The following is a 26410-nucleotide window of genomic DNA, read 5'->3' as shown; positions in this document are numbered from 1 at the left end:
TTTCTGTTATTTTGCTTTTGGGATCCAAGGAGCAATTTACCCTTAAAATTGGGCTGTTAACCCGCAGCTGTAATGGTGGCTCAGAAAATGAACTCAAATTAGTGAGAGACTTGGACCCGGCTGGTTCAGGCAATCTCTAAATGTTGTGGCATGGAAGTAATTTTCTGTAGATCTAATTTTTGTGTTTTTCTTTTCCTTTTGTAATAATTGCATGTTTGGAAACAATCATAAACGGCTGCAACCAACCTGAAAGCACCGCACTGAAACTGGTTTTGATTAATCGTGCACGAACACGTCACAAGTTCAAACCACGTGCATTTGAAAAGCGGCGCTCGGGAAGCTCGGAATTATCCTCCAGATTCCAGAAGAGCTGCGACGATTCAGTCGCGGTTCGACAACAGTAGAACGTTTGGAGCCTTTCAGGTGGTTGTGAAGATCACGGAGCAACGCTGGCCCCTCCCCATTCCAACAGGATAACATCATCAGGAAGCCGTGTCAGTCCATAAGGAGCAGGATTACCCACAACACGCTGAATCCTGAACATCTGAACCTGGATGAATACGGTTCACATTTTTATGCTGTTTTCTTTGTATTTCTTTGTTTTTTCAGTGATCAAATTGAAGTTTTTAAGAAGCAAAACGTGCATAGTGACATAAATCACTCAGCAAAAAAAAAAAGAAAAAATCCAGAGTTTAAGTAATTTAATATAGAGTATTTTTGTAAGACAGTGATTTTAGTCCGGAAACAGCTGGCATAGAGAAAGGAGAAGTCCTGTGTGCTTCAGGAGAGATGGATCCATCAGTAAGAGGAACACACCACGTTCTAAAGAGATGCCCTTCGTCTCCCTGGTGGCCTCATCTGTGCGGACGTTACATCTGCTGATGCTGCCAAAAACACAAGGGGGGATCCAGGTCATACGGACCCCAAAACCCCTTACTCTGGGTTCCCAAAGTGATCTCTTTGCAAACTGACAGCGTCTACGAGCGGTTCATAACCGGATGATTTGATCGCTGTTTTGCTGAACATCAAGCGCAAAAAAACTAGGAAACAAAACTGCCTGACCTCGAGGCCAGAGAGGGGTCCTGCCAAGGTCATGGGTTCGCCTTGACCTCTGCAGGCATGGGACAGGACAGCCGTCACATGCTGGCAGCTTTGTAGAAGTGAGAGTGGGAAGTTATTGCTCTTACTGTGGCAACCTGGGATGTGAGGTGACACTGAGGGCACTGCTTTGCATTTTGGGTAGCTGGTTTCACCCTGGGCCTGCGTGGGAGCTGTTTACGTAGAATTATTCAAGGGTTTTCTGCGTGGGCGGAGGAACACGGATGAGTTTGATTCGCCTCACCTTTACCTCCAGATTACCTGTTTGGTTTATCTGTACAAACATTTGCGCAGCTCCCCTGTGACCAAAATAAAAGACCTTTTCTGCTATGATAATGAACCTCAGAGTCATATGGTCTTATCTGCCCACGTTGAGTGTGTACAAAAGAGCTTTTGGCTTTAATTACGTCTCTAAGCGTTTGATTGAGTGCAGCCGTTATTACCCTGCAGACAACCTTGATCTTTAGCCGAGGCCTCGCTCTGACTCCAGAGCTGCAGATGATCAAGTTTTATTTTTTTGATTTTGTCCTCTTTTAAAATACTTTTCCAATGACGTTTTATATTATTCTTTGGCATTCAGTCATTTACACATAATACCTTGGCTGTAATTCAATGTAAAATTACAATTATTGAGCCAGAAGTCTTGTTCAATCCATTTTTTTCCTTCCTTTAAATTAATCTTTGCTGTATTATGATATGTAGTTTCAATGAGTCGACATGAAATGCAGTTATAAGGGGAAACTTTTCTGCATGGAATGAAAATAAGAGTCCAGCTGTTGGCCACTGGTACACATGATGTGATTGATGGGAGGGGGAAAAGAAAAATGAGAGGAAGACTCACTTTGATCGGAGGAGTCGAGGCCAGACGACACCGGAATCTAAAGATTTATGTTTTCAGACCTGCAGCCGGTTCACGGCTGCATGGTCTTTGTCCTCAGGTCAGCGAGCGGAAAAAGACGATGGACAGAAATGAATACCGCAGCTTTCAAAAAAAACATATAATAGATTAAGATAAATGATTAAAAGCGGTTAGAATTAAAAGTTACCATCTGTTGTCTGAACAGTACCGCCACAGGAATTTAGCCTGATAACGAAACATGGATTCATTTAAAATGTTAAATTGAATAATATAAAGAGATTCATCCATTCTACCAGAACTGACTTCATGTTCAAAAATCCAATTTTTTTAAAGCTCCTATTTCTAAGCTGTCTGGTCATACCTGCGAAAACTTTTAAAAAATATTTTCTGGTAGAAGTTATGCTGCCTAGAGGAAGAGGAGAGAATATATCACAGAAGATACTTTTACATTTACAAGTGTTTTAAGGGTCAGTTGAGTCAAATCATTTAATGACCTCCAGCTATAACTTTATGCAGACTTTACATGAGACATATAAGCATTAATTTAAGTTTTAAAGGAATATGAAAAGACAACATGATAAGCTAAACAAAAATGAGATTTAAAAATGGGTAGAAGTGACAACAAATGTGCCAATTGGGAGTAAGCCCGTATTCTATGCTGAAAAACACTGCATGAGAAAGGGTTACCATGGAGATGTGAGACACACAATAGCCAGGCTCAGACATGAATAACATTTTTTTGTCATCGTCACAAAACACACAAAACATTTTATCAGTGTTTGCATGTGTGTGTGTGTCTGTGTGTGTGTGTGTGTGTGTGTGTGTGTGTGTGTGTGTGTGTTTGTGTGTGTGTGTGTGTGTGTGTGTGTGTGTGTGTTTGCTGCTGGTTTCCTGTAACAGTCTGAAGAGGTTATTTATTGCTGGAGAGCGCCGTGCCTGGCATTCTCCAGCGGTACACTTTGTGATGTGGGAGTAAAGCAATTAAACCCATCTGGGATGAAGAATATTTTTAAAATCTGCACAAACTTCTGCTCAAATTCGGGTTTGACCAGAGCAAAGAATACATTTTTGTTTGAAATCTAGCCTAAAAGCATCAGATACATCCAACAATTATTTTACATCGTCATAATCCGTCCATCATCATCATCTTTTTCTTGTGTCTGCAGTGTTCAAAGGTCATTCGGCTGAATCGGACGTGTTTATGCCACAGAAATCCAAAGTCCAGCGATCTGATATCTGATTTTATGGTTTGGATGAATTTCTCTTTGCATATTAATCAAGTCGTCCTGAATAATGAGAAGGAGGGAGGCTTGAGCTGATTTTATGTGATTTTTATTCAGGATTTGTTGCTCCTGGACTTTTATAGCTGCAGTTTATTCGCCCGTTTCACAGCAGGGTGCCCACGAGAGACGGGTCAGAAGCTTCAGACAGACGACATAAAACACGTTGGATAAATTAGCAGCCATAATCAACCTTCTTCAAAATATAATACCTTTGTGTAAAAATAAGAGACTAGTTTAGCTATTTTAACTTTAATTTCCCTCTGTGGCCACTAGGGGCAGCAGAAACAAGCTGATGATTGAACAGATAAACGTAATAATTTGAGTTGACTTGTTTGAAATCATTAAAACTCCAATTTAGACCAGTTTGTTGTGGAAACTACAAAGACATACAGGTAGTCCTCGAGATACGAACATTCGACTCACGAACATTCAGAGATACGAACAACAGCACGTCGCCATATCCGACTATTTTCCTGCAGTTCCCCTTGCTACCACATTCCCCGCAGGGGCAGTATCACTGTGGACGCACATCTCCAACACTCGTCTCCCTTTGTGTTCTCATCTCGCCTCTGAACATCTCAGGGCGTCATGGTTTGTACCTTTGATACTTCACTTGTAGTCGAGGCTGATAAAGTAAAGACTAGTGAAGACAGTGGTAGTGGTGACCATCTCTCTGACTGACAGTAACCCCCCCCAAACCCTCTTCTTTCACTCTATACGTACATGTTTTAAGATGATAACATGTTTTTATCTTATTTATTGTGCAGTAACGTGGTATTGTGATGACCTGTGTTGATGCAGACTGTTGTTGTGATGTTGCCCTGAGCCTTACGTGATAATAATAAGTCTATATATCAGCCATCAACAGTATGTTTGTTAAATATTTGCATTTTTTCCCAACCATTCTTGAGGGAAAAACCTCATACGATATATTAAAAGATGTAATGACGTGTCAAATATATTTTAACCAACTTAAAGTGGTACTAATTGAGATTATTTCATATTTACTCATCCCAAACAGCTCAACCAAGAGCGTAAATGTATTTATACAGAAGAATGGTGCCCCCTAGTGGTCGTATTGCGTGACTACGCTGAAGTGGGATCTATTTTCTTTATATTTTCCTGCCTCATCATAAAACAGAAACAAACATAACTCAGCTGTTAGTCCAAGGTTCAAACAGCAAACACACCCAGCTGGAATACACACAGCTGAAGGCAGGAAAACCGCAGGGATAGAAGCTTTGATGCAGAGGCTCCAGAATGTGATATCCACCACATCCCTGCCCATATTGCATTTGTGATTCAATGTGATTGTCAAACTATTTGATATTGCATTCAATCAATGAGGTAGACACAGATATTTTAACTTTAGCTTCCAAATGAAATCATTTTTCTTCTTGATTATTTTTATACCTGCATAAAATATTCTTAAGAGTGTATAAAACAAAAAACACACAACAGCTGTTGATACAAAAGGAGAAGTTCAGTGAACTGTTAAAACAGTCATGTGATCCCTGACAACATAATTAACTAAAGAGGCTGATGGGAGTGATGGCTGTCCGTCACCAGACACACACCGACCCCCCGACCCCCCACGTCTCCTCTCTTCACATCTGCTGCAGTTTTTTTTGCCTTAAAATCCTGTAATTCAGAAATTTATCATAACATACTGTAAGTTTGAGATATTGTAGAAACATTGAGTTTCTACATTCTGGGATCCATCACCCAGAGGATTGAAAAGGCGTCATTTTGATTTCACTTTGTCACTATTTTGGATTTTTTTTTCCTTTTTCTCTCTTTGCTTTTGAATTTTGTATTTAATTTTTTTCCCCATTGATTTTGTCTTTTCACAGATTGAAACTGCAAACTATAATAAATAAATAAATAAATAAATAAATAAATAAACAAACAAACAAACAAACAAACAAACAAACAAACAAATAAATAAATAAATAAATAAATAAAAACAGGAAGGACATGTTTTCAGAATATGCTTGTCCTGCAGCACACCTGCTCAGTTTGACCTTACAGTCATCCCCACAGCTTTTTTTCCACCCAGAATAAACACACTTTCAGCACTTTTAGCTGGAAAATGTCATCCTTCCTTAACCTCCCATCTGTTATTATTACAGCCTGTATTGAGAATAGTCGATTGATGCTTCATTATAAATACTTTACTTCAGTAAAGCTCATTGAAATCCTCTTTCCGTCTGTACATGAGAATAAAACGCCTCCTGTCTCGCCTCCCCTAATTCAAGGTGACTAAATAAAAGTGCTCAAAATAAAGAATAGCTCCTGTTAAATGTTTTTCTCTGTTAGATGAGGAGACTAGTGTGACTTCTCAGCTCTTGACTGATGGGCTGACATGCTGCTGGTTAACAGTTAACCTTCGTTTCATTGCTTGATTTCATGGCTGGTGCAACAATACCTAAAAAGGAGGGAGGAGGTCAGAGATGTGGGATTGTTGCTGCAGCCACTAACGTCACCATCACATTGTGTGAGAGCGTCGCTGACTGCAAGCCTCTGATTTATCACTGAGCCTCAGAAAAGCTTCCTTTGTGTCCCGGCATAAAGACAGGAATGTTGGACGCTCCATTAATTTGGTGGTTTGCAGTGATTTTTGCAAAGGGACACAGGTAATGAATAAGCCGTGATTAATACCCTATCCACAACCCTGACACGCACACGCACACGCACACGCACACGCACACACACACACACACACACACACACACACACACACCATTCAGAGTTAAATCACCGCATATCAATGCACTAAATCATTAGAAATACTGTCAAATAACAATAAAAACACATTAATGCCGAAATTGAGCTAAATATAATGTAATTTAAGTAAATAGTAGATTATAATCTGTCATATTAATCATATTATGTTAATATATGGAACTTTTTGACTGTAATTTTTTATGGCGTAAATTAGACCACACTGCACCTTTGAAATTAAAAGTGAATTAAAGTATAAAATCACAAAAACATGTGTCACTGACGTAGAGGAAAGCGGATGTGTACATGTTTTACAGACACCCTGATCCCTATCAATAAAATTTTTTTTATCTCTATATATATCTAAAATTCGAGCTGGTTTCGGGTGGGTTTAGTTGTAATGACCCTTTCCTTCCACTAGAGGTCAGGTGTAGTTAACATTCAGTCAGAAGGGTTTGTCCTTGTCCAGTGTGTGAGGGACATCACCTCCATGGACAGAGCAGTCTGGAGTTAGGCTTCTTTGTGCTGCTTTGTGACACTGTTTGTTTGGAACTGTTAAAATATCACAAATATTAAAAAAATTAGATTTATCTAAAGTCGGTTACAAGTTGAATTGTAGGAAATGCCACAAAAACCTGTATTACAATCATGGATGGTTGTCTATCTTTAGATCTATGATATATATATATATATTATATACATTTTTCTTTAACATTACACGATGATCCAGTTGAGACATTTTTCTTTCATAAATGGCCTTTTGTTTGGGTTAAAGGTTAAAGTTAAAGGCGTACTTGCTTTAATCAGAAGATTGGGTCTTATAATAATCTATTTTTCTATCATGGACCTTTGTCAGAACGCCTGACAGCCCCATTCAGCCCCTCGCTGCTTCAGAAGCTCTCACATCCTACATTCTTCTCTCTTACTACCGTTTAAAAATAAGCCGGCTAACTCTCACAGAGAAACCTTTTTTCCTTGCCTCCTCTTCTTGTCTTTCTTTTCTCCTCCTCCCCATTCCTCCCTCCTTTGGCTGTAAACTTACTGACCTCCTCTGCTGCAGCGGTAGAGCTCATCTCTGCACCGGCTCCTTCTGTGGAGAAAATCGATAAGCTAGGGTCAAAACAGCCGCTGAAAGAAGGAGTGTTGGTATCGCTTTTAGACCAGAGAAGAGTCTTCAAACCAGAGAAAGTCTGAATGATCACATCAGTGACTCATTTGCTGTACTTTTATGGATCACATTATTTCATCATATTAAAACGGCTAAAAGGTTTGGTTGATTGATCACCACCTGCAGAACATTTTCCATCTAAGAATCAGCTGAACTGACGGCTAAGAGAGTATAAAGTCAGATCAGGTGGAGCTGTTTATCTGAGAGAGTTTGAGGGGAAATAATAGGTAAAAACTAAAAAGCCCTCAGAGATAACAAACCCCAGCCAACAACATTGTTAATAAAAACATGAACAATAGGAAAATAGTTTCCAAGCTGTATAAAACTAAATCCTGTAAGGATTGTTTATCCGAGCTGAGTGGGAAACGTCTGTCAGAGCTGGTTGAGTTTGAACAATACGTGCATTCCATGTTGTTTCACAGGCAGGAAATTATCAGCTGTTGCATTTTTTTTGCATCCAGAGTTATTGACAGAAATAGAATTCTCTCTAATGGCGAAAAGAAAAAGCGATCTAGAATCCACATCCAGACTCAGATCCACCTGAAAATTCGTGTTGTTTTTGGTTTATTTTAAATTTAGTTCCAGGTTTCTTTCTTCGTTACTTTGGGTTGGATTTTTAAAAAAAAGTAAAAATGACTTTACTCATGTAGGAAACGAAAACTGCAATGAATTTCATCTTGTGAGGCTAATGCTGATGCATCTTAGCCAAAAAAAAAAAAAGACCCTTTCCTGGGCGGCCTGCATAGATTTTGAGAATCTATCAGCACAACCGTGGGAATGAAGGACATGAAAGCTGGAGTCCCGACACCAGGATAAGTGAATGAATGAAGCGGTTCAGATGCAGCGTTGTCTCCTGGACATTACTGGCAATTAGCCGCCGATAAATGGACAGGAAAGGAAGCAGACAGCTTGTGTGAATGTCACCGGAGGGCTGGGATGTAATGCTGTCACATGCTAACAGCATCAGAGCCAGGAGCTTGTTAAAGGTTCTATTGATGAGGTCGTTACTTTACAAATATAAGAATATATACCTGGAATCAGTGGGAGACAAACGGGACGTTAAGTTGTTCATTATCACCCTGGAAAATCCCCAAAAGTTCAACAAGCAGTCCAAGAACATCGGGAAAACTCTGATAGGTGGACGACGTAGGAACGGACAAAAGGTTTGGCAGAGAAACGCTTTTCCTTTGTTATGAAGACGTATTTACTTCTTTATTAATGTTCATGTTTTTGCCACAGAACCTAAATTAGAACAGAGAGTCTCAAGTGTGATGCCGGGTTTCCTTTTAGAAATTTTAAAACCACTCAAGGACATTTTTTATGGGAAAAACAAAACAAAAACAAAAAGCAACATATGAAATAAGAGGCAGGAAACACGTAAGTTGATTCCATTCTTTCAGTTGATAAGCTACAACTCCAGATTTAGAACTATTATAACTTCATTATAAACATATAGCGTACAGTGGCTCAGCGGTAGAGCGGGCGGTAGAGCTAATATAAATATGCATGTGACTAACTAGAGTGTGCCACTAATTTCTCTTTGGGGATTAATCCAGTATATAAAATAAAAAAATAAAAAAATTTTGATACCTTATCTGGTAACTTTAACTACTTTAAGGGTTTCTTATCTTTGATAATTAATCAGATTTTAGAACATTGCATGTTATTAAGGTCGGTAAAGCAAAAATCAACTAGCAAACAAGTGAAGATGATTAATAATTATAATATTAACCTTCTGTGTAAGTTTACAGATGAATATATGACGTACCTTTGAGTGCAGATATTTTCTACCACTGATTGAAGATAATTGGTAGTAATTGATGGGTTAATGGAAATATTAAGAACTTTATGCAAAGGGTTAAAAAAAACAAAAACAAAAAAAACTTAAATTTGCAGGAAACACAAAAGAATAAACAACTAGTTCATCCACTGGCATCATTTCTACACATTGTCTGGTCTCAAAAGGGTTAAAAATGTCAGATTGGAGTTGGGGTTTTGTTTGCAAATGTGCCTCAGTCTAAACATCAGTAAACACACACACACACACACACACACACACACACACACCGTATTCAGGCTGAGCATCTTGATCATCGGGAGGAATTTTCTCCCTGTGTTTGATGTTCCTTTGAGCGTAACTATTTATACAGTCACCTCTTGTTGTCTGGAAAGTGCAAGCCTCCGCCACTCCACAGATCTCCACTGTACACAAGCATATAAACACGGCTCGGCTCGCGGCGCTGCCCTTATCGACAGGAACCCAAAGTTCCTCCGGTGGAAATGTCTTTGTTCCCCCTCGGCTGCCACACAATGAGCGCGACTCTCTGGAGTCAGCTGAAGGCACTGCGAGCGAAGGCCTTCGCTCATTCCTCACATAGCACAGAGAGAGACGCTGACCTTGGAGGGCAGCTATTAAAAATGTTTTCCACCAAGTACAGTCACCTCAGTAAACAAAAACACACAAGACATGCTTCATTGTCAGCCTCTGGTTGAGAGATGAGGATCAGCAGAAGGACAAACGACTGTATTCATACCACAAACATCAGTGACCCTCGATCTCATTACTAATATTCATTATCTTAAATGATCATTAAGTTCGTTTGTCCTGTCTCTGTTCATTCAGGGCCACATCAGCATAATAGCTGTCCTCAAAGGGCCAGATGTAACTTATAAATTTAACTAAAGGTAACTCAATATAATGTAATATAAATGTAACTACTTCATAATGTTAAATAAATCTGAATTTATCACTTATTCAAGTTACAAACATTACAGGTACACAGAAAAAAAACATGTTTGTGTGTTTCTCTGTTATAACATAAATACTTTTAGTTTGTCAAATTCTTAAAACCCACAGAACTCCATCAATCAAGGATCAAACTATCCAAGAAAATGAAGGAAAATAACATCAAACACAAGTTATTTCATTAACTTTGTTCAAAATGCTGTTGTCGGAGTTAAAATTGGCTGAATTACTGCATTGTGGGAAATGTGGTTTCTGGTTAAAACACTTTTTTGACCTACTGTATTTATTTTTAGACACCCTGACCTTTTATGCTCTCGCGGGCCACATTTGGCCCTCGGGGCCTTGAGTTTGACACACGTGGTGTAGACGATGCTTTTGCATCTGTGGGGGAAAATGATGACAAATGTACTAACTTGCAAATCGTGGATCCGCCCCCTCACCTGGACACGCACCAAACTCCTGTGGGTTGTTTCCACCCGTTTCACTTCACCTTTTTACCCACAATCATTCTTATCTGATGTAAATCTAAAACAACGCAACAACAACAAAAAACTGCGGGTTGTGTCACAATTTTTATTTCTACATGAGTAAATGAATGCTGGACGGTTGGGTGCATAGATGGATGGATAGATCCATCCGTCCATTCATCCATCCATCCGACTTGAAGGCACGGTTTGCCTGCGGTGAGACATCTTTGTCCCGGCACGTCTGACCCTCAGCCAGGTGGCATCACTGAATGAACAGTCACCAGCTGGGAGGAATGTCTGACCTCCTACGCAAACCCCCCCCCCCCAAAAAAAAAACCCAGAAGTGCGCAAACTCACAAGCGAAGACACAAACGGGTTTTCCCTAATGACTCGCCTCACGGCGGCAGTCAGCTCTCCTCTGAGATGAAATCCTGTTACAGCAGGCTTTTCATGATGCCTTTAACCACATTACACTCCCCTTCTCAAGTCAAGATCCAATTTCCATATGAAAGGAGGTAGCACGCACAGCGGCACGGCGACGGGACTGTCTGAGTTTAATGTCGGTAAAAACAGTTCTTGTCCATCTGGGTGTCTCCACCGCTGGAGCTCTCTGGGTATGTGGGAACAGGAACTCATTCAGACGGATGGGGGAGGGAAGGGGGGTGGCAATGGGTGAGTGGTTAACTCACTTGGTGGATGTCCTCTCAATGACACACACACACACACACACACCTATGTCCAGTTGGTTTGTTTGGGATCAGAATTTAAGGGGTTATGGGTTGTGCAAAAGGAAGCACATTTGATGTCTGACCGACCCTTCTTGGACGAGCATCTTTAGCCTCTAGCTAGATGATATTTTGAGTTGATTATAGTAACAGTCATGGGATTTGATTGATTATTTTGCAGTTGCACTTTTTCTTCCTCGTGGTTGTCATCAAAACATCCATTATAATCAACACTGAGTTCCTGGAGTCAAACGTTAGATTGTTAGAGACTTCTGGAGCAACTGACCAGAGTGCTCCTCATGGAACTCACGCATTTAGGGTGTTTTGTTGGTGATATGAAGACAGATTACTACTAATAATAATATATAATAATATAAATATGTAATGATAATATAATAATAATATATTATTTTATATATGCAAGTGAATCTGCAGAAAAACCATTTCTCCAGTGTGAGCACCGTTGATGGTCACCTGGTCCAGGGAGAACATCATGGTGGAGAAAGGCTGACCGCAACATTCATGGAGTAAATCTGACATATTGATCGATAAGAACAACAGATAAGACACATTGATCGTCAAGAAGGGAGGGTGGGTCCACAGCTGGTCCACTTTCCCTTCCCCCCTCCTGGTCCCAGCCTCCGAGGAACCGTCTGTCACGGAAGCCGCCGCAGCATCCGCCACATGTTCAGGATAAAAAGGCCTTCATCATTAGGTCAGCTGTCACTTTGGGCACCTCGCCAAGTGACGGCGTATCCATGCATCCATCAATCCATCCATCCATCCATCCATCCATCCATCCATTATTCCCAGCTGAGCCCTCATCACTCGATGCCAACACCAAGGCCTTGTGTGACCTTGAATAACCTCAATTTAGGAGATTTTCTTCACAGTCTGATTCCCGCTAACGAATAATCCAGTGGAGTAATCAATAAGGATGGAAAGACTTCCTGTTTTTCCAATCTAGAATGCCGTACAGGCTGAACAAGTTGTGATTTGAACCAATATTTGTCGTCAGGTGGAGGTGGAGACAGCCAGCAGCATGTGGCACCAGCATCAGTAACACACTATAATATTTTAGAATGAAGACTTGCTCTGGTCTGGTTTGACCTTTGACTTATTTGGACTTTTATTGTGAAAGAAGCTGAAAGGTTTTCTTAAACACTCAAGCTCAAGCTGCTCCTTTTATTTTGTTGATTTGATGTTAAACTTGAGTAGAAAACTTGACTTGAATAGTCACGAGACATAAAAACTCAGTAATCCCAATGGATTGCGGCGCCCCCACACTCCCGTTCATGGGCTCAGTGGTAGCAGCTGCAACAGCCAGTAAAATTTGGTGAACTGAACTGGATTTTATTGAATGCTAGTAATAAAGCTTCATATAATATATTATTTTTTCACACCGGCCCAACCCCAATCATCATCTTTAAAGATCTTTTCTGGAGACTCCTCACATGAATGATTGACAACATTTGAAATCAAATGAAACTCAGATCCGAAATCCCACGTAGTTTATTTTTATGGATATATAGTTAATGTGGGATCCCCCCTCGTAGCGTTCCATTATCCTTTCTTTCAGGCATTGTGAGCGACCTGATGGAGAACAGATGGAGTTGACCTCTGATCAGCTGTCTAAGGTCACGGTTTTCAAGTGTCAAGTTAAGAGAATTGATTCAAGTATTGAACTAGTTTCTAATGAATTGATTATCTATGGGGAGTACTCTATTAATGGATGAATTATTTTTTGCTTTAAAATATATAATTTTCTGGTTTTGTCTGATATAAAGTTTGATTTGCTATCTAGCATGAGACCAAATACAGAAAAATAAAATCCTGTTTGAGAACCTACAGCCTGCAAACATCATGGTCGTAGTTGCCGATTAATATGGATCATTATAATCGATAAAGCTTTTTTTTTTTTAATGCAGATTTAGCAGTGCAACATAAATGTTCTAATTGTTCAAAAAAAACCCAACCCATTTCCCTGGCTCTCCCCTTGCCTCCTACTCATTACCCAGAAAGCAACATCAATGCCTGGCGACATTGTGAAGGCATCATTTTACACAACAAACAATCACTGCAGCGAGGAATGCCTTTGAACGAGGCATCAAGCTTTTACATGCTGCTGTTGGGTCGCTCATTCACTAACAGAACGCTATTTCAGTGCTATGTATTAACTGCATCAACTATGCATAAATTGTTTAATGAGAACAGATGTCCATCATATATTTCATTAGTTTATGTTGTTGAATCTAATTGTCTGAGGTGTGTCTGGTGGTTCAATTCGCTTTTTCTCTCTGTTTCGTTTCTCAAACACACTCGATGATACTTTACATAGCTCAGGGCAACACATTTCTGTAACATGCTCCAACCAATCAAAGAATGCTTGATATTACAAAATCATGCTTTCATTATTTCATTACTCATTGCATGTGAGTCAAGGCTGAGTCACGCAGTAGGTGTGCCTACCTGGAAAAAAAACAAAAAAAACTCAAAATGGCTCAGATGTATAATTGATGGTTTCTTTGGAAATTTTAAAATTTCCATTACCAAAACCAGCTCAGTGCCAGGATTCTCACCACCATTCACGCTCCACTCAAGGTCCAACTGTTTGTTTCAGGGTGACAACGGTTGCCATGCGGCAACAGCTCAGGTTCTTAAAATTCCTATTTTACGACCGGTTTCTGTCTTAAAAGAATTGTTATTAATTCTTGGCTAATTCTCCAATTTTATCAATTTGGATGAAAATTCTTCATCTGCTGATGGAGCTCACACCTCTAATTACTGTAGTCTTTTGGTGAGACTGTTTTATCATTTGAGCAATCGTAATGCAGTCATACCTCATTACGTCACGTTCATTTCCTTATATCCTGAAATGAACCTGTCAGCCGATATAAGCTGTAGAATTTAGAATAGAGAGAGAGAGCTGCCACACAACTGGATGAGTAAAAAATAAAATAGAAAAATAAAATTGTATCTGATAGAAATACTTAATATTTAAGATTCGGTGTAAACTAGGATCACCAATCTATGAAGGATCAGGATTTTATTCATTATTTGTCAAATAAATGCAATGTTTTTATTATTATTTAATATTATTTTAATGTTTCATTTATTCTAAAGAATTATCTTCTTAAATTATTGGCTGAAGATGCAGACACTGCAGATTCTTCATGCTGCACAGATTCAGTAGCTTTGAATTTGCTTCCAGTACACATTCTGTAATTTGCTTCCGAGTGGCCCCTGGGGGTATTTTACACTGCATGACGTCACTCTGGCTGGGAGAGGTGCAAAATGACCTTGCATATCATTGCATGGGGTGTTGTATTGCGTGGCCCTCTGTCACTTGAGCATGTACAAACACACATGCATGGAATATGTGGAAAATGAAAACTACAAGATGAAACCAAACACGTTTTCAAACATTCTTTCCATCGTTCTGTTCATATAAATAACAGACGACTGTAAATCTGTGTGTTTTATGCATTGAGCATGTGTGTATTTGTGTAAAGTAGATGTAAATTCACAGTTTATTTACCCTCCTCGCACCTTTGACCTTTCTTTCTGCCTTGCAGAACCCAACATGCGTGTTCTGCATGACTCCCATTGCTTGTGCTCCTGGCTACGTTAAAGCAGACCTGTCCTTAAACGCTGATATCAGTAGCATTTCCAGCATTGACATGGTCCATCTCACATTACATGATGCATAGTGTACATGCTGGACACTGAAGCGTCTATTGATGGTGAGACACAAAACTGAGCTACTTATTAGAGGGACAGCACAGATCTCTCATGCAAGTACATCTACATTAGTTACAAATATATGTCAGGAAGCTCCAAACCAGAGGACAAATGATATCTATATTTTTGCAGCAAGTTTTTCTAAGGTTGCAGCAGAAAGGACATCCAGTGTAAAAAACAAACAAAAAAACATTGTCTAAATGGAAAAAGGATGATACACTGTGGGGACCCCAAACAGGACGAGTCGAAAGACAGTTCTATGTTGGTTTCATGGCTGTAGCATCAAAATACAGAGTATTTGCACAAATTTTGAAGTCCATTTCCCTGACCAGAGTTTTCACTATAGAATTACTGAAAAACCTCGACTATCGTCTAGTGAAGGAGATAAGTGAGACAAATACGATGGTGTGTCAGTATTAGGACCCAAACGTGAACAGAAGAGGAGGTGGCTGGTGAAAATCAGGGTTTATTTTGACAGTCAGAGGTTTAGCTGGAATGTTCTTCCTGGTGTAGGGAAGTGGAGCAGAGCTGAAGCAGAAATCAGAGCAAATCTCTTGGTAAAAATGATTAGGCTAGAGTCACACAAAATAGTGACTGAACAGTGATAGCGATTTGGCAGCAGGTAGTTGTAGAGGTGTGTGTGTGTGTGTGTGTGTGGCAGGGCTGAGTTTAAGTAGGCAGGCTAATGACCAGATGAGCTGCAGTTGGTGGAACTCTGTTCAGTCACACACACCTGAAATCACTCAGCAGACTCAAACAGCCAATGTAACAGATAGATTTATTGGAACAAGTTAATTTAATTCAAATTAACAAAATTAAAAAGGGTGAAAATGGAATTTTCTCGTAAAGATTGAAAGGGAATTTTTTTTGGTGGAAAAAAAAGCCGAATGTCTTTGATGGTGCATTGAGCGTAATGTAAATAATAATACAGACTATAAGTTGCACTTTTTTTTTAAACGTTTCTATGTTTCTATGTGGGTTCCATGGCTGTAGTATCAAAATTGACAGCATTAGTGAAATTTGTGTTCAGGTACTCTAGTTGTAAAAATGACTGTCTCCTCTGCCCTGTACCTGATCAGAGCTCACGCTGTACAATCACTGAAAAATCTCAACTAGTTAAGGAAGAATTGTGATAAAATTATGAGTGATTTAGTTGAATGGGTTACAATTAAAAAGGGTGAAAATGTGGTAATTTTGAGTCGTGTACATCTGAGACAAACGTGGTAAAGACAAATGTCTTTGATATCTATTTCCCACATTCTTTATGACATTTAGCTTAATGTACAGAGACATTTCCTTACATAACAAAGGAGTACAATGCCTAAAGATGTCTTTGATGATGAAAGCACTAAGCACACAATGTTGGAGAAGAATACCTACGACTTCCAAGACAGCTATGCTCAGAAATCCTCATAGGAGGAAGGCAAGGAGTTCAAGTCAAAGATGGCGGTCCATATGGCTAAAAATCAAATTCTGGCTTCTAAACTTCAAGCCAGGGTGAACAAATTGGAAACTGAGAGGAAAAACCTTCAAATGGAAACTGAGGAATTGAAGACAAAACTTGAATCTTGCTCCAAGTCTATTTTGATGAAGGAGGAAGATTGGGAGGCACTAGAGAACTCTGTTATCACCATGATGACAGAGATATCTAAATTAGAAGCTCTACTCGAGGCAAAGAATAAGGAGATTGATGCTCAGAATGAGACTCACAAGCTGCAGGCCAGTGAGATCGAATTGCTGAAGAACGCAGTGTCTCTTGGAGAAGAAGCTCGAAAGAAGAAGCAAGGGGAGGAGTGTTTGAAGAAGAAGAAGGCCATCGCAGAGAAGGTCAAAGAGATGGAGGAAAGTAGAAATTTCTTCAAGGATCAGTTTGAGAAGCAGAAAAATAAAGCTAATACCGTCACAGCTACTCTGAGGGTGGTTCAGAAGAAGATGCAGGACAATGAAATGAAATGTCAGGACACGTTGGCTCTACTTAAGAACGAACAAGACCAAAACTCTCTGCTGAAGAAGGAGAAGGAGGAATGGTTGAAGAAGGAGAGGGTCATGACAGTTAAGCTCAAAGAGAAAGTTGAATTGGGACATTTCTTTGAGGAGCAGTTTAAGCAGCAGAGAAATGAGGTGAACAACCTTGAAGCTGCTCTGAAGGAAGCTCGGCAGCAGCTGATGAAGGACAAGATGTATCTCGTGGAGAGAGAAGATCAAAACTCGCTGCTTAAGAATGAGAAGGACGAATTGTTGAAGAAGGAGAAGGTCATGAAAGTCAAGCAGAAAAGGGAGGTTAACAACCTTGAAGCTACTCTGAAAGAGGCTCGACAGCAGTTGAATAAGTTTGAGATGTGTCTCCAGGAGAAAGAAGCTCAAAACTCTCTGCTGATGAATGAGAAGGAGGAATGGTTGAAGAACGAGAGCGTCATGACAGTCAAGCTCAAAGAGATGGAGGAAGCTGAACATTTCTTTAAGGATCAGTCTGAGCATCAGAAAATGGAGGCTAACACCCTTAAAGCTGCTCTGAAGGAGGCTCAGCAGCAGTTGGAGGAAGACACGATGTGTCTCCTGGAGAAAGAAGCTCAAAACTCTCTGCTCAAGAATGAGAAGGAGGAATGGTTAAAGAAGGAGAAGGTCATGACAGCCAAGCTCAAAGAGATGGAGAAAGGTAGACATTTCTTTGGGGATCAGTCTGAGCAGCAGAAAAAGGAGGTTAACACCCTTAAAGCTGCTCTAAAGGGGGCTCAGCAGCAGTTGGAGGCCACTCAAGTTAAATGGGAGAAGGAAAAGTCATCTCTCCTTCAGCAGACAGAAGCGCAAATCAATCTGCTGAAGAAGAAGGAGGAGGAGTGGTTGAAGAATGAAAGGGCCATGATATCCAAGTTCAAAGCAATGGGACAGGACTGGAAGGAGTCGATGACCACCATAACGCTGCTAAAGAAGAAGTTAAAGAAGTATGAGGCTCTGCTCAAAGACAACGAGGATGCAGCTCACAAGCAGATCGTCACCGTGGACAAATCGCCTCAGACAGGAAAGTCTCTGCAAAAACAGAAGCAGGTTTTGGACAGGACGGAAAGCAAAAATGAGAGCGGGAAATTGAGCAAATCCAGTGCTGCCAATGATGTTCAGCAGAGATGGCCACAGAATGAGGCTGAGCAGCAGGTAGAGAACAACCGAATTCACGGGAAGAGGAAAAAGTCCTCCCAACTTCAGGAGAAAGACGCCCTGAATGAGACTCTGAATGAGATTGTCAATGAGACAAAAATGGAGCACAGGTGGCCAATGGAGACAGTTGCCGTGAAGTCCCAGCTGGAAAATCATGAGAGCTATAAAAAGAAGCAGAAGAAGAAGAAGTGGTACAAGAAATTTTTACCTTCCTCGGAATAGAAAAACTTGTTTTTTCAAAGAAAATACTGTAAAATACTGAAATAAATTTAAATAAAGAATAAAAAACATGATGCATTTATATGAATGAATAGAAAAGAATATGTTAATAAATCACCAGGCACATATAGGTAATAGTAGCAGATACTATAATACTATGGGTAATAGCATAATAAATCTGTAGGTACAGATAATGAATAATAATTCTCAAGGTGTGTATAGGAAAGAGTAATGATAAATTAGTAAGCACATACAGGCTTCTATGGAGTCTCTACAGAGCAACTCATTACTTTGGCTTTTCCAGCCTGAGGGTTATGTATCTGCCAGGACCGCAGAATGTGGTGGCAGACTTTCTGTCTCTTCATCAGCCTCCAGCTGGGGAGTGGAGACTCCAACCAGAGGTAGTAATGGAGATGTGGTGCAGATACAGCCTGGTGGAAGTGGACCTGTTTGCCTCAGAGTTGACAACCCAACACTCTCTGGTTCTCTCTGATGGAGACATCGAGCCCGTTGGGACAGCATGTTCTGGCACATCCATGGCCAGATCGCCTTCTCTATGCGTTCCCACCTTTTCTAATGATGGCGTTGACATTACATAGGGTGCAGCAGAGCGCCAATAGTGTCCTGTTGGTTGACCCGAAGTGGCAAGAGAGAACATGGTTCTCATGGGACTGAACTGTGCTTCATACCTTATCTATGAGTGAAACATGTACGTGCTGAAACATTGACGCACAGGGGTGTCACTAGGGCCTAACCCTTCATTCTTGCCCAAGAGCCTGGCTTTAGGCCATGCTAACCAGGTTACTGAGCTGACAGCTGATGACCCTTCAGGGTCTGCAAGGTGATGGTGCTTCAGCAGGGCTAGGATTTAGTTTATGTCTGTAACTGTGGTTCTGTGAATTCTGGACGACTGCCAGAGATCCCCATCACTTGGAATCTCGTGAGAAGATCCCACAGGGAACTCATGAATGACGGCGGACGCTTACGTACGCTGGGCGTTCCACGCCCACCATCATGTCACAGCTGGGACCTCGTGGATATTCACTACTCGACCCGCGCGCGCGTGGGACGGATCTCATTCAGTGTTAAAGGCACCGCCTCTGGGAGTCATCCAGAACTCATAGAACCACAGTTATATACGTAACTTACACTTGCTGGTTTACCTTTGTGGAGTCCACTTTCCCATTGATGCAATGGCCGCTGTGGCATTCCTCTTCCCAGTGGCTGCTGTGGGGAATCTCACCACACAGTACCTGCAATGTCCCATCAAGGGACTAATAAATGTTCATTTTGTATTTATAATTTTCTTTTCTGTTGTGATGTTATCATTTAAGTAATATGCTACCTGTTTGATGATGGTACTATACTCGAGATAGTGAAGGATGTGGTTTTATTCAAACACAGACTTAAGAACCAAAAATGAAATTACATGAATCTTCGCTTGCATTCACAAAGTGGCAAACACCAAACATCTAATATGATCAAATGATGACAGGCCACCAGGAATAAACCTTAAATTTAGGATTATAGATTTCTATATCTGTGCACATCTCTCTCCCTAAACAACTCCATCACTTCCTCAAAGCTGTGTAAGTCGATCCAGCCTTTCCGACAGGGGAAGGTCCTATTAAAGCCAGCCAGGGGCACCCATGGGATTCATGAGGAAAAGCTTCCCACCCCTCCCGGCATCATACCATTACTCATGAAACATTCACATCATTACATTGCCAAGAAGATCGCGCCAGCCTCTCATTGGTCGAGGTGGGATCGGCCCAGGACAGCAGACCGGGTTCTATTGGTGATGGGGGTAGCGAGAGCGATGGAAGGCTGGTGAGGTTATCCGATCGATCCATCCAAGTCATCCTCAGCCCACAGAGATGAAGGCAAGGGCAGGGACTGACTGCAAGGTTTCAGGAGAATATTCTGCTGCAAATGGAAACAGAGACTGAGAGGTGAGCTGTAGCATCCAGCCACACGTCGCCTTTGGTTCCTCCAATAACTTTGGACTTCTGCCACTGGAACAGCACTTTAGAGGTGATAAAGTTTCGCTCTTCAAAGAATTGCACTTAAATGTCAACAGCTGGCGTCACACCCAGAGTGTACCCTGCCTCACACCCCAAATTTGCTGGGATAAACTCCAGCGACGCTGTGACAGCGGAGGAAGTGGGCATTTAATATTGAAGGAGAATTGAAGAACAATTCCAAAAGTCCACATTTAGAATATAGAAATAGAATTAGTCTTTTAAAATAGTTTGGCCACATTGCAATCCTAATGTTTCACCATGATCTTGAGTTTATATGTTAATATGATCTATTACATTTGTGTTCATTCAATAATGTTTTGTTTTCTGGTCATAACTTGTTTGAAGCTCGTCTCGTCAAATACCGAATAAAATAAGTTTACAAAAACTCACTGAAGCTGACGAGAAAACAAATAAATCTATTTTTGTAACATTTTCTTTTGACTATTTCGAAAGAATGATCCTGTTAGCAGATTTAAACAATGTGTTTCTCATAAAAAGGGATGCCTCCTAGTAAAATATGAATGAAAGCAGAGCGTTTCCAATGTCGTGTGCTGCAAACGAAATATTACAAGCGTAATCAAGATATGTCAAAATGGTTTTAATAAATAACTGGGATGGTTATTTAGAACAATGAAATATCCAGTCCAACGACGGAAACCTTTCCACTTTGTATAAAACGTTTCTCCTGAATAATAATAAAATGTATACAATATGCATATTCAGCTTTTAACACCAGCAGTGATGCATCTTTAATTCTTTATTTTGCTGCGTCCCATTTACAGAAAATGCAATGGCATTTCGAGACAATGACATGATATGAAAAAGGGATGATTTTAAATGGAGTCAGTAACTTAAAACACATCTGCATGAAAGCAAAACCATCCGCAAACATTGTTCCCTTCATTAAAGCCTTCAAACCAAACAAGGAAGTCGATGCGCGATTTCCACATTTGACCAACGAACATCCACATTCATGCCACTCATAAGAGCCGTGGTGAAATCTTCTAGGAAGTGTTTTATTCCAGACAATTCCGTGGAAGCAAAGTGAGACAAGGAGAGCACTTTACTTAGGGAAATAAAACGCGGCACGATACACCACACAATGATTGGGAGAGTTACAGTCCTTAAGAGTGAAAACAAACAGACAAAATAAAAAAGATGACCATTGAGATTATAATAAATGCATAGCTCATTACATGAAGACGCCTGAAACAAAAGGGTTTGCGATGGGTTTAGAAATGGTTTGCCGTAATAACGGATGGCAGTGTCGCACAACCGTACTTCTTAAAATGATTTTCAAATCAGATCCAAACAAAACAAGTTATATTCATAATTGCAAATTAAAAATTAATGGGCAGCGATGACACAAGGACTACTCAATTTCAAATTTCAGAATTTTCTGCTACAACTCTCAGCTTAATCTTCAACTGTAAATATGACCACATTAGAATTTTTTCCCCATAATTCATATAATTTTTAAATACCAATACAGGCTTCTTCTTCTTTTTTTTTTTAACATGGGAGATTAAGTGCAAATAACTGATTCATCTGCATCCAAAATAGAACAAAGTTTCAGAGCAGATACAGAAATGTTGGATCAGAAATAACCAGGAATGAGGAAGTGTTTTATTATCCATTATAGAAATGTTTGGTTGGCCTGGTGACAGTTATACTCCAGGTACAATATTGAAGTTAAATAACTTATGGGTAATAAACAATGTTGACTTTCTGACGGGAACAAAACGGTGCATCCTCGTGACAAACCAAATATAAACCCCTCAGTAAAACCCTTCATGGGTGGCGCCTCATTGTAACGACTCTTAGCTGTGGGACTCTGGTTATGACGTGTTATAAAACGTGCCTATTTTGACTGGCATAAATAAAAGGAATGGCATTGTAAAAAAAAATAAAAATAATATTAATCATAATAACAATAATAATAAAAATGTGTGACTTGTCTTTAAGTTACTTATTTCAAATATACACAGCGACTCCTTTAGTATTTACACGTATGTACAGAGCATTCATTTCTGTTTTGATCAAATACTTTGAATGGCGTTGCTGTGAAATCGAACTCTTTAAATGTACACTATTATCCCTTTGAGATTTGAGTACAAGGAGGTCAAACTGGGCAGCGCAACTCGGAGCCCGAACGCGGCTCTTAGAAAGGCACTTGCTACCAACTCAAATACTGCAAAAAATCCACAAACAAGAGCTTTCAGCCAAGACAACTGAGAAACAGGAGGAAAACAAAAAAATGGAAGGCCACGCAGTAGGCACTGGGGTTTCTGTCCCCTCTTTTCCTCTAGGCCAAGTGTTTCGGTAAGGCTGGCGAATGATGGCCACAGGTGGAAACAGAGCAAACGGAGTTTCTCCTCTGTTGCTGTGGCCGCAACTCTCCATTTCCCTAAAAAAACTCTTCCTTTTTCCGTCCCCTCAGACGCTGAACAGGAACCCATGACAATATAATAAAATCAAAATCATCAATAAAGAACAGCAACAAAGAAAAAAAAAATTAAAAAACAAAAACAAAAAAAAAAACTTTATACAAGTTGTTTCTTCCTCCTTTTCGGCCATCCGTCGCTTCTTTGAGGGTATAATTCTATTAAACAAAAACAGGGAGAGAGCCTTTTTACCTCCTGAATTAGCATTCAACTGTTCAGCTCCTTTTTGTTATTTCTAAAGGAAAACAAATGAACACGAGCGAGAGAAAAAAAAATAAAATAAAAAAAACGTTCACTGTGCTCTGGTCGCCTGAATCCAAAAAAAATTCTCAGGTGACGATGACAAAAAAAAAAAACACCTTGAAAAACAAAAAGAATGGCTTATAAAAACACAAAGCCTTTTTTTTTTTCTTCTTTTCTTCCGAAATGCAGTCCAAAAATAAGAAGAGTCACTCGCAGCGATTCTCGCTTCCAAATTGCGAGTCTTTTGTTTTCCTACACACAATGGTCTCTGAGGTCTTTCTGACCAGTCAAGGCGGTGCTGACATTTTTCCAGCGGTTGTCTTTGGGGCTGTAGCCTGGGGTCCTGTGGGGTGCTTTGAGGGGTGAACTGGAAGTGTGCAGAGTACAGATCACTCCCCCACTGGACTGCACTGCAGTCTTAGAGTACTTACTAACTTGCTGCTTTCCCGCCTCTGCTCCTCCTCCTCCTCCACACTCATCCTCGAGCTCGAGCTCACCTTCTGTCTCCTCCTCTTCATCCTCCTCCTCGTCCTCCTCCTCCTCCCCAGCGCACGTCCGATAGGTGGGGCCCATGAGTTTTTTGCGCTCCTGCTCGGCCTCCTTGTTGCTCTCCTTCAGCTGCTGCTGCTGCTGCTGCTGGGGTGGACATCCCACCACCAGCCGAAGCGGCTCCCACTGGTTGTTCACGTTGTCTCCGGCTGCAGAGCGAATGTTCCTCTCGCGCTCTTTTCTCCGTTTGCGTGTCCACCAGACACATATGATGATGCAGAAGAGGCAGAGGATGCAGAAGACCACGCACAATAGAGGCACCAGGTAATCTGTTCACGCCGAGGGAAGAGGAAAGTGTCATCAGATGGAATAGTGACTCGGAGCTCCGTGGAACTCTGTACCAAACGCCCTGAGGGACACCTCTGATAATTATCACTCACCCACTGAAGGCGGCATGACCAGCGTTTCCACTTTGACCTCAATGACTGCCAGCATGATGGTGCTGTTGTGCCTCTTGGACAAGGAGCCCACGATGGCGCCGGCTGCGTCCTGGATGAGACTGTGGTCGGGGAGATCCTCTGGCTGGAAAGACTGAGAACCAAACAAAGACAGAAGTGATGCCTGACAACTGTGTCAGAGTTTAAAATTGAATTTCAATTAAATTTTAAATTTAATGGAATAAAACCTGATTTGATGCAACAAATTGTGTGAGAAATTCTAGGATGTGGATAAAACTGTCACAATCTCTACCTCCCTTCTACCCAAGACAGGATGTCTTCCCTGATACTGAGCGATATGAAACATTACAGTGGAAACTGGACACCCAGAATTAGACAATCAATCGGATTTACATTTAGATCTTCCACTTACTAGAGCTACGTTTACGGTATTCTGGTTCGAATGGGAGAGATCACACAGCAGGAGAAGGGCGTGGTCCTTGGCCAAGATTCTGATTTCTGGAAGGTATCTCAGCTCGGAGCAGATATTCTCCACCGTTGTTCCCTGCGTGCGGACATGTAATCTCATCAACTCACACGCTTTCATGACCGTGTGAGCACAACCACCGAGACGACACGAGGGGAACACTCACCGATGGCACTTTGTCTCTGTTGAACACCAGCGTAATGTGGCCGCAGCTGTTGTCCAAATGCTCAGCGTTCGGCTGGCACTTGGTGGTTACTTGTGGAGGGGAGGGTCCAGACATGGAACAAACCCCCCACTCGTGACAAGGGGGGGAGAAGCATGTAAGGTAGCTGTGCTCCAGACACTCGCGTCCAGCCGGGCAGGAATCCCGCTTCTGTTCTTGGCCTGATGAGCGGAGCCGGCAGAGACGACGACCACACAACACCTGACCGCAAAGCGTCGGAGTTAGTCGAGCGCAGGGACGCCTTTATTTACACAAGCTGACACACACATTCAACTCATTCAAGGTGGTAAACAGTTCCATCACCCATACATCCTCTAGACAACACGTGTTAAACTCAAGGCCCGGGGGCCGAATGTGGCCCGCGAGAGCAGAAAAAGTCAGCGTCTAAAAATGAAAAAATCCAAAGTGTGCTTTGACCATAAACAATTTCCCACAATGCAGTAATTAAGACCATTCTAATTCTGACAAAAATGTTTTGAACAAAGTTAGTGTTCTAACTTGTGTTTGATATTATTTTTGTTTCTTTATTTATTGGATAGTTTGATCCTTGATTGATGGAGTTCTGTGGGTTTAATAATCTGACAAATTAAAAGGATTTATGTTATAACAGAGAAACAAGCAGTTTTTCTGTGTAACTGTAATGTTTGTAACTCGAATTAGTAATAAATTTGTTATATCTATCTAAAGCAGTTATATTAATTATACATTACATTGAGTTACATTTAGTTACCGTATTTTCCGCACTATAAGGCGCACCTAAAATTTTCTCATAAACCCGTAGTGCGCCTTATAATCCGGTGCGTCTTATATATGGAGTCACTGCTAGACAAAGGTGCCAGCGGGCGTGCTGCAATTGATTTACAAATGTAGTTGATAGCTCTGGGGGGGCGGCGGAGGGGCGCATTCAGACTTGTGTATTCTGTCTGCAGCGACGTGCTGTGAGATTCACGGCGGTGAGACACCGACGTTAAAGTCAGTTCTAGGAGTAAAACAGCGTCACATTTGCCAGTAAATTATCAGCCTGACATTAAAAACTAGTTAAAACATTGTTTAGGACACACAGCAGCAAATAGCTGCACCTCACCTCCGACTGGACTACCGATCGATCGATCGATCGAAACAATATTTAATTGGAGCTTAAATCGGAGCTTAAATATCTGCTTTGAACTTCAGATCAGGAAATAATCCTCTCTGTTCGCACTGACTGCACTCGTAATGAATTTAACCAGTTTTTAATGTCAGGTTTTTTAATATGCGTGTTGACTTCTTTCTAAGATGGCAAAGGGATCAAGTGATCAGGTTTCCTTGATGAGGCTCAGAATGGATTATTGACATAACAGTAGGGGCCATTCAAAGGTAGTCAGGAAGTCATGAATGCAATCATGACTGTCTGAGCAGCGCGGCTCTCTCTTGTGGACGGATTGAGCAACTACAGCCGCTGCAGTTTATCAAATAAATTAAATTTTTACTGTGTGCGCCTTATATTCCGGTGCGCCTTATATATGAAATAAATTATAAAACAAACAAATTATTGAGGGTGTGCCTTATAGTACAGAAAATACTGTACATTTATTAGTTACATCTGGCCCTTTGGGGACAGCCATGACGCTGATGTGGCCCTCGGTGAAAATGAGTTTGACCCCCCTGTTCTAGACAATATTTTACGTTCATTCATTTACCTAAAGATAAGCCAATTTATTATGGGTCACATGTTTTGCTTGAGCCTATCCCAGCTGGCTACAGGCCAGAGGCGGGGTACACACCAGATGAGATACCGGGGCATCATAAAGCCATTCTGCATTAACATATCTTAAAAAATTCTAAACAGCTGTGACATTCATCGCCGTCCGAAACAAATGCAGTTTTAATTCGCAGCAAAA

At 40.8% G+C, this 26410-nt stretch overlaps 2 protein-coding genes across 3 annotated transcripts in view; one reads left to right on the top strand and one right to left on the bottom strand.

Annotated features, from left to right (window-relative positions):
- The first annotated feature begins 16254 nt into the window (after positions 1-16254).
- Positions 16255-18186, top strand: LOC137613824 (CAP-Gly domain-containing linker protein 1-like). Its single transcript, XM_068343276.1, has one exon. It carries the CDS (start codon positions 16255-16257, stop codon positions 18184-18186), a length of 1932 nt encoding a protein of 643 aa, XP_068199377.1.
- Positions 18187-20784: 2598 nt separating this feature from the next.
- jag2b (jagged canonical Notch ligand 2b) overlaps positions 20785-26410 on the bottom strand; it is a 35695-nt gene continuing 30069 nt past the window's right edge. For both annotated transcript variants that reach the window (XM_068342527.1, XM_068342528.1), the window contains 4 exons: positions 24474-24731; positions 24254-24385; positions 23824-23974; positions 20785-23712 (listed from right to left, as the gene is read on the bottom strand). In XM_068342527.1, the coding sequence (XP_068198628.1) occupies positions 23147-23712; positions 23824-23974; positions 24254-24385; positions 24474-24731 (1107 nt within the window). In that variant the 3' untranslated portion in view covers positions 20785-23146. The remainder of the gene's footprint in view (positions 23713-23823; positions 23975-24253; positions 24386-24473; positions 24732-26410) is intronic.

This window comes from Antennarius striatus, chromosome 19, assembly GCF_040054535.1.
Source record: "Antennarius striatus isolate MH-2024 chromosome 19, ASM4005453v1, whole genome shotgun sequence".
Lineage (NCBI taxonomy): Eukaryota > Metazoa > Chordata > Actinopteri > Lophiiformes > Antennariidae > Antennarius > Antennarius striatus.
The sequence above is the reverse complement of the archived record's forward strand: the minus strand, read 5'-3'. Positions and strand labels throughout refer to the sequence as shown.